Raw genomic sequence first — 7,787 nt, 5'->3', positions numbered from 1 at the left:
TTGGACGCAAGAGCAACAATCTCAACAATTTTATTCTATTCGGTGCAAAGCATTGAGTACACCAGCCTCAAATCCCAATATGAAATATCAACATTGTTTTACTTTACATAAAGAAGAAACGAACGGCGACTATAAATAAATATCAGTTATACAAATTTACATGAGCAACGGCCTGGTTGCTGAAGCAGCTTTGCTCCTTATTATTACAGTGGGAGGCAAAGAAATGGCTCCAGCTTATTGCTATTATCACATGACACTAATAATGAAGGCCACCCAATTCTGGGAGGACAATGTAATGTACTTACTATTCCCAGCTGCAAATTGGCAGAGGGACCATGTCAACGACCAGCCATCCATGCCTCTTCATGGGCTCAGGCAATGCTTTCCCGGCTCGGTGTAGTTCACCTCCAGCTGCTCAACCTTCTCAAACTTGAACCCGCGGATCCTCGTCTCTTCTTTCTCCGAGGTGTCCCTGTGGTCGACGTGCTGGATAGTCCAGCCTTTGTTTTCCACATGACCGGTGACTTTCACCTGCGAACAAGCATGGCAACAAAGACTCGATCATTTAGATGACGGTAACCACGGAGATAGATTCGGTAGAGTTTTCTAGCTTCACGGTGTATGTCCGCCTTACCTCTGCTTCGTCGACGGAGTTGACAATAAGAGCGCCGTCCAAGGAAAGACCGTCGATGACGACGTTCCGGCCATTGATGACCAGAACCGATCTCTGAGAAACTGAAGAGTTGCCGTGCAGCCTTTGCTTGACGTCCTTGAACGTAAGACCCCACCTCGGGCTCCAGGCCACGCATGGCCAGACCTCTACCTCTTGACCATTGAAAGTGCTGACTACAGGGTCAGATATGTGTGCACCGGCCTGGAAAAAGAAAGGGTGTGGAAAGGAGCTTGTTGAGCTGGAACGCAAACAAGCTGACAAGGAGCAAGTGCCTGGTAGTGTCATCACCTTTCTTAAAATAAGGCTGTTTGCCCTGTAAATTGCCATCTCTCCTGAGGTTGCACTATGAAAAGGATTACCTTTTGGAACCTACAAAAAGGTGTATCAGAGACTGCTTAGAAGTCGAACTACAACTCTTGCACGATATCTGTATAATAAATGGCAACCTCTTGCAAACTTTAAACTGGGAATAGTGACATAAATGTGCATATGAAATACAGATGGCACCATCAAAGGGTGAAGAGCAACTTTAGTTCTCAATGTGTCGCAGCGAGACAATATCGATACTGACAACCAACATGGCCATCGAGATGCATACTTTAACCAGGATCATAATTCATCAATGCAAGCAGATAAACTCAGAGCAAGTCTTCATCCTATCAGTCATAAATGCTTCATGTGCAAGTTCAAAAGTGCAGAGAAACTTTGGTTCTCAGAGTGTCACAATAAAGCAAATTTAATACTGTCAACTAACATGTCTGTTGGCATACACACTTCAACCTCGATCATAATTCATCAACTGGGCATAGACTAAGAGCAAACCCAGAAACACTCTTCTTACCAAGCATAAATTCTTCATATGCAAGTTCAAAAGTACAGATGCAACACGCAGTATATAAATTTCAGTGTAAGGAAGGGCCAAAAATCATACTTTAGCTGCATCTTCAGGATTGTTCTTTACAGGAGCATATGCAAGCCAAGAATCCATCACCTACATTAAAAATGGCAAAGAATGAAGGTAAGGGATGTGAAACATGCACCAAGAGAGAAAACCTTTTTTCTTTTGCATCTGAATTATAACCAGATTACTAACATGATCAATGTAAGGACCATAGTATGATGAGAAGATATGTTGTTTCTTACCGTAAACCCAACTTTTGCCGTTGGAGGTAGTGTTTTCGGATAGTCTTGCATCATGCACTCAAGACGAGTGGAGGATTTAAATGCTGTCTTGGTAGAGTCAGTATACCTAAATTAATAAAATGACAAAAGTATAATAAAGTTAGTATAAGATACACAAAGTTGTGTCAACAAAACTCACAATCACATCGGGACATATGAACGGCATTAAGACTAGTATACTGTGCTTGTGAGATTAGTTATAAACTTTTAATCAATGATGCATCTACAAAGATACTACAAAAACACATGTTATCTTTATGTACACTATTGAAGTCAACACCAACAAAAAGAACTATTTTTATAAAAAGAGCTGCATAAAGTAAAATTAAGAAAGAACATTCGCCAATAAATTGGGTTAAAGAAAGAAAGAGCAAAACCAAGAGCAAGTTCATTCTCCCAACTTAAATGACCAATGACAGAAACAACTTATACCACTAAATGGAAATTGGACACGTACTTGTCGCCCTAATAGCATTGTAAAATACATCCTTGGAGGCAGCACATGGCAGCATACTTACTTTGGATTTACAAATTCAGAAATGGCGCCATGTGTTTTCTTGAGCTCCTCAATGTATGGTCCAAGCTCGAGTATCAGCTGCAAAAGGGCGGCATAAAGTTAGCATTACAAAAAGGTGAAGCTCCAAGACAATATGCATTCTAAAACTGACAACAAAGTATTGATACTAGACTAAAAGATCACACTGATGATATTAAATAAACAGGCCATGTTAAGCACCAAATTTTGAGTGTTTAAGACCTGTTGAAGAAAAGGATCATTTGGAAGTTGACACATCCCTACTGTTCTAATATATCTGTTTGCAATATTACCTGGTTTATATTTCCAGGGTATGGAGAATAGCCTGTTTCACAATTTGCGTCTCCATCAGGATGCCCAGTTGCACGAAGGAGTGGATCAAGCTGATTGTACTCCACATTGATCACCATTGTTCTACCTACATATAAGAACGGATCCAAGTCAAATTTGACAGAACATAAATACACATGAAAATGCATTCTTCCATCAGAATTGATATGTTAGATGGCAGCACAGAACAAGCTGAAGAATAGGGATCATATAGATATTTTGGACAAATATAACGATACTTTTTGTTGATTCCAGCAGTACTGATATAATCTGTAATCACTATTGATTCATAATATTATTGACCCAGTTGTCAGAAAAGCATCAAAGTTTCCACATATGTTTACCCATTAAATATGGTGAAAGCCAGTAAAAAAATGGAGAAAGTGGCAACTTTACCATCAACATGAGTAAGTTTGGTTATTCCACCAATGGCTTCCTTTGCCTTTCGAGGAACTGCAAGAGAATTAACATTGTAGCCCTTGGTGGCACTGACACCTAATGCTGATGGTATTGCCTACAAAAAGATGGTAGAACTAAGTTCCTGGCTCTCTACAGTATTCCTAATTATAATACAGTAGAAAAAGGCAGTGTACAAACATTAAAGAGCAATCCATTTGTGTCCTGGAAAAAGAGAACCCATCTCCGTCCTGTATTCTTCCTGTCAATAGAATGTGAAGTATTATAAAAAAAAGATCCTAATGTTTTCTTGTGCAGGGTTGAAGTTTGATTGATTACTTTACTAAACTATTTCAAATGAATCAATGATAACAGTTACGAGTAATTGCCTTCAAAAAGGCAACTTGTCTCATTCAGAAAGTTTGTTCAACGAAAAAATGCATCCAGTTCTTGAACCAACAGGCATACCATTGCTCGAGTAATCCACTTGAATAAAGAAGAGAATGAACATCTCCATGCCCATGTGGCTTTGTCTGCCGAATCACAAAACTAGAAGTAAGAGAAGTGCAAACTCGAGAAGATGAAAACAACAATAATACATTTTAAACCCCAGTATAAGCGATCATATGAAATTAGCAACCTGAATCTTGTACTTGTCATTTGGATCTAATGCAAGCCTTGCATCGTTGTCAGCTAGACATGCCACTTTTTCCTAAAACAAATAAGCATTAGTCAGCACCAACAGTAACAGCTGTGTATGTTTTTGGCCCCTAAGAAGCTCATGGAAGAAAAGACCACCTGCTTTAGAATTTTCACTTGTGATGGTTCCATTCCAAAATACGAGTTTGATTCCAAAAGCTTGATGGTCAGTGCATTCGTATCATCGGAAGTCATAATAGCAAATGGGATCTTCGTATGGCATTCGCCTGCATACTCAAAGAATGAAAAATTAATCAATTAAAGAAATGTCTGGATTTTCTTCAGGCCCTAAATTCGAGAATTTTGAAATAATTAAAATAAACAGTTAAAATCATGCTGGATGAGCCATTCACAAGAAACCATAATATACGTTTATCCAACATGTTGTCTAAAGCTCTATCAGGTTGTGAAAAGGAGAGGTAGAATTGCATTCTATCAATGTGCAGACTGAATGTAGAAACCAGAGACCAAACAAAACTGGTTTAACTTATCTGGTTCAGGTCTTTAATTTGGCCTAGGTTCATCTTGGTCTAGTCTATATAAGTAAATAATACTTCCTCCGATCCAAAATAAGGGTTAGCTCAAAACTGCGACACTTATTATGGATCGGAGGCAGCATGAAATTAGCAGTACCAATCCAATGATGTACCTCAGCCTAACATAATAAGTGATGTATATTTGAACAACATCCCTTTTTTTACATTCAAGCTACTTCTACGGGCTCAAGTCAGCCTATTCGAGCAGCCACACCAACCAACAGAAACCATAGTAATGAAAACAATACAAAGATCATCGTTCTACAGAATGGTAGTTCATTTCAGGAAAATGTTAAACTAAAGCGAAATGATCAACAGTGACAAGTATCATAGGAAGTATACGAAGTATTGGTGAGAAAACTAATCAACAATGGCAAGGATCATAGTCTACATACCCTCCATTTTGCAGCTCGCCTCTTGTAAAGCCAGAATAGACTCTATGTAATGTTGAAGAAAACATTTCCCAGTGGTTGTTTCCCTGGGGAGTGCTACCTGTGCAATGAAATGGTTAACAAAATGGTACTTTCAGAAGTTTGCTTGATGTCAATGTCAACCAACAGAATAACAGATTTCCATAGGGAATATGTTACATGTTCAAATTGTAATTACAGGATGAAACAAGACCTACACAAATCACCTGATGTACAGTCCAAAAGCAAAAAGTTCTGTGTTTGGCACGATGTGCAATACTGCGATCCAACAAATGATAAAAATGTGCTGTGGTACATAGTGTGTGAAAGTGGAAATATTGTAATAAAATAACACAATCAGTACCACAGCTGCATGACGGCAAAACAATATATCTGCTAAGAGCACCCACATCCCACTTTTTTCTCTAAATTAAGTGCCAAGATGGATAAATCAGATTTCTCTACATACACTTATGTAAGTTTTTTCTACCACATCCCATAGCACCAATGCCAAGTTCTTTCAGTTTTGTCATTTAAATTACAATTTCATATAGATAAGCTAATTAAAAGTAATTTATTTGGCATAGCATTGATGCTAAGCTTTTTTTCTTTTCTCTTAGCACCTATTCTTGCATCCCTTAGCATTGGTGCTAGCCAGTTTCTCTGTCTTTAGCGTCTGCTTAACACCTAGGGAAATGGATGCTCTAAAGCATGATTCTGAAGAGCTAATTGATGTATATACCTGCTACCCTTGCAAATCATGAATACAAAATTTCAACTGTGATACATTAACATGACAGTCTTTCCAATTCTTGGCTGTAAGTATACTATCAGGAACTCAAGCCACATTACCTTAATTCCTTTGTAACCAAGTCTTTCACCAAGACCACCAGCTACAAGAACAAATGCAGCATTGTGTGCTTCTTTTACCCCAGCTGCTTCCAGTGAAACAAAATTGTCATCACCAAACGTCAATACTTCCCCCGAGGGAACCTAAAAATACAGTTCATCTGTTAACACCATGTACTTCGTTCAGATAATAAGGAGGCAAATCAGTACGCCATGGTTCAGAGCCGGAAAGAAAAGGAGCAACTGAGTATTCGGAATTGAAAAATTACATGGCATACAACACAAGAAAGTGTGTGTGAAGACCCCAACAAATCCATGAGAAAATGGTGCATGGCAAGACTTACAGAAGGTGCGAAACCATCATATGGATTTTGTCCTGCCTTGGACTCTGCTAAAAGCTTTTTGGCATTCTGGATGTATGCTGCCAGCCCACCAGGATAGCTTGAGTTAAGTCGGCAAACCTAGGCAATGGAAACTTTTAGCGGGAAAAGAACAACAATCTTTGTTTTTGTGCCAGTTCTGCTTATGAAATTCGCTGACTTCCAACAGAAGGCTAGTAACAGACAAAGTTCACAGGTGCCTCTGATATTAAAGCTTCTCACAACAAAGTAACTATATCTTTTGGTAGGTAGTGAGTAGATATTCCATGGGTCCATGATAAGTATGCACGTCCATGTAACTGAAGGGGACGGAATACTTCATGGACATACAACAAAGACACACACCTGGTCAAAGAAGCTTTTCTTTTTGTCGTCGTCGACACCGGGCTCTGGCCAGTGTTCAAACAAGTGCCCCTGTCCTTCATTCAGCAGCATCTTTGCAAGCTCAACCTAGAATCACCCAGGAGGCAAAAAGAAAAGGTATTAAAGAGAAGAAGACAAACCCAAACAATGCGCATAATCCATGGCGGCTCGGGATCAAGTTTTTAGGCACAAAATCGAAGTGTGCAATGCACTGCCCGTCAAGTCAATGTTCAGATTCGGTAGTGCAGGATGAAGTACAGCAAGGACAAAACCGCACTTTGTTAAGAGACCTTTTAACTTGCAAGGAGTGGGCAACAGCAAGCCATCACCATCACCACGTGAGGGAACTAGGCCGAGGTAGTTGGCCGTACCGGCCAGCGCTAAATTATAAGATAATGCTGCGCCGAATCCTAAGAAATTCCGCGAACTCCGCCGCCCAAAGCATCACGCAACTCACAATGTTTGTTTTAACTTTTATAAGTATGCGCGATAGCAGTCCAGAAGAAAAACTGAATTATTAGGAACGAACGGCTACAGGATATGCAGATATGCTACTAGTAGTACTAGTACGAATGACTGCTACAAGATGCGGCGGGGTGAGATGATTAGTCACCTGGTCGTGGGAGAGGAGGTGCAGGTTCCGGCGCAGCGCGGGGCAGGGCCCGGCCCACTCGCCGCCGGCGGGGGAGATCCCGAGCGCGGCGACGCCGTCCGCCGCCGCGTGGACGCCGGAAGCCATCGCGCGGGGAGGAGGAGGAGGCAGATGGAGATGCGGTGGTGCGTTCCCGTTGGAAGGAGAAGAGGAGAGTCACGGCTCACGGGGAAGCAAAACCGTTTGATGCTCCGCTGCGGTGGCGTCGGTTCCGTCGGAAAGATCGCGACTTTTATTCAAGAGATAGAGAGAGATAGAGATGGAGAGAGAGAGAGGGAGGGAGGCGGCCTCCTCCCCGATTTGATGATTGGATGGGATGGGTGGATGGGGTGGGGCGGGCCGGGGTGTCAGCGGGCGTGGACTCCGGAGTCAGTGTGCTGGGTTCGACGGGACGCGACGTCTCCGGGTGTGGACGGCGGCGGCGTGGAGGCTGATTTCTCCAAGAATATGCTGCGGTGCGGTGGCGTCGGTGCTGTGATTTGTCTGATTGGTCGGGCCGGGCCTGAAGAAGTCACGGACGAGTGAGGCCAACTCCAGCGCACGACCAGGCAAAATGAACAAACTCCATGACTAGCGTGCGACGGTTTGGACCAATCTTATACCAACTTTGATGAGGAGAGCCAAACGGACGGCGCATTTGTCCGTTTTTTATCCGTTTAGGTCGGTCGCCCGCCCGTCGTCCGCCCAGTTTTGTATTTGGGTCGGCAATGCGCCCAACGCACCGATCCATTTCATATCCGCATTCAACTTTTAAATAAAAAAGGCCCGCGGCCGATCATGCC

The 7,787-nt window shown here is 41.9% G+C and overlaps 1 protein-coding gene across 1 annotated transcript; it reads right to left on the bottom strand.

The window, feature by feature from the left end:
- USP (UDP-sugar pyrophosphorylase) lies at window positions 1-7,278 on the bottom strand. The gene is made up of 17 exons (XM_048684450.2): window positions 6,967-7,278; window positions 6,336-6,440; window positions 5,955-6,071; window positions 5,614-5,754; window positions 4,747-4,843; window positions 3,915-4,042; window positions 3,757-3,828; window positions 3,585-3,649; window positions 3,318-3,378; window positions 3,117-3,234; window positions 2,684-2,808; window positions 2,374-2,450; window positions 1,817-1,922; window positions 1,605-1,664; window positions 962-1,042; window positions 635-874; window positions 1-531 (listed from the first exon to the last, which is right to left on the bottom strand). The coding sequence occupies exons 1-17, from the start codon at window positions 7,090-7,092 to the stop codon at window positions 364-366; spliced, it is 1,887 nt and encodes a 628-aa protein (XP_048540407.1). The 5' UTR covers window positions 7,093-7,278; the 3' UTR covers window positions 1-363.
- Window positions 7,279-7,787: the final 509 nt, after the last annotated feature.

Source organism: Triticum urartu, chromosome 7A (genome assembly GCF_056163025.1).
Source record: "Triticum urartu cultivar PI428250 chromosome 7A, HENAU_Tu73, whole genome shotgun sequence".
NCBI lineage: Eukaryota > Viridiplantae > Streptophyta > Magnoliopsida > Poales > Poaceae > Triticum > Triticum urartu.
Note: the sequence above shows the minus strand (reverse complement) of the source record. Positions and strands in the feature narration are given on the sequence as shown.

Excerpts from the sequence above, each read along its gene's own strand:
- USP (XM_048684450.2), bottom strand. The coding sequence starts at position 7,092 with ATGGCTTCCGGCGTCCACGCGGCGGCGGACGGCGTCGCCGCGCTCGGG. Across the intron at positions 3,235-3,317 it reads CAAATGGATTGCTCTTTAAT|GCAATACCATCAGCATTAGG; the intron begins GTTTGTACACTG and ends ATCTTTTTGTAG. Across the intron at positions 1,923-2,373 it reads TCTGAATTTGTAAATCCAAA|GTATACTGACTCTACCAAGA; the intron begins GTAAGTATGCTG and ends TTATTAATTTAG.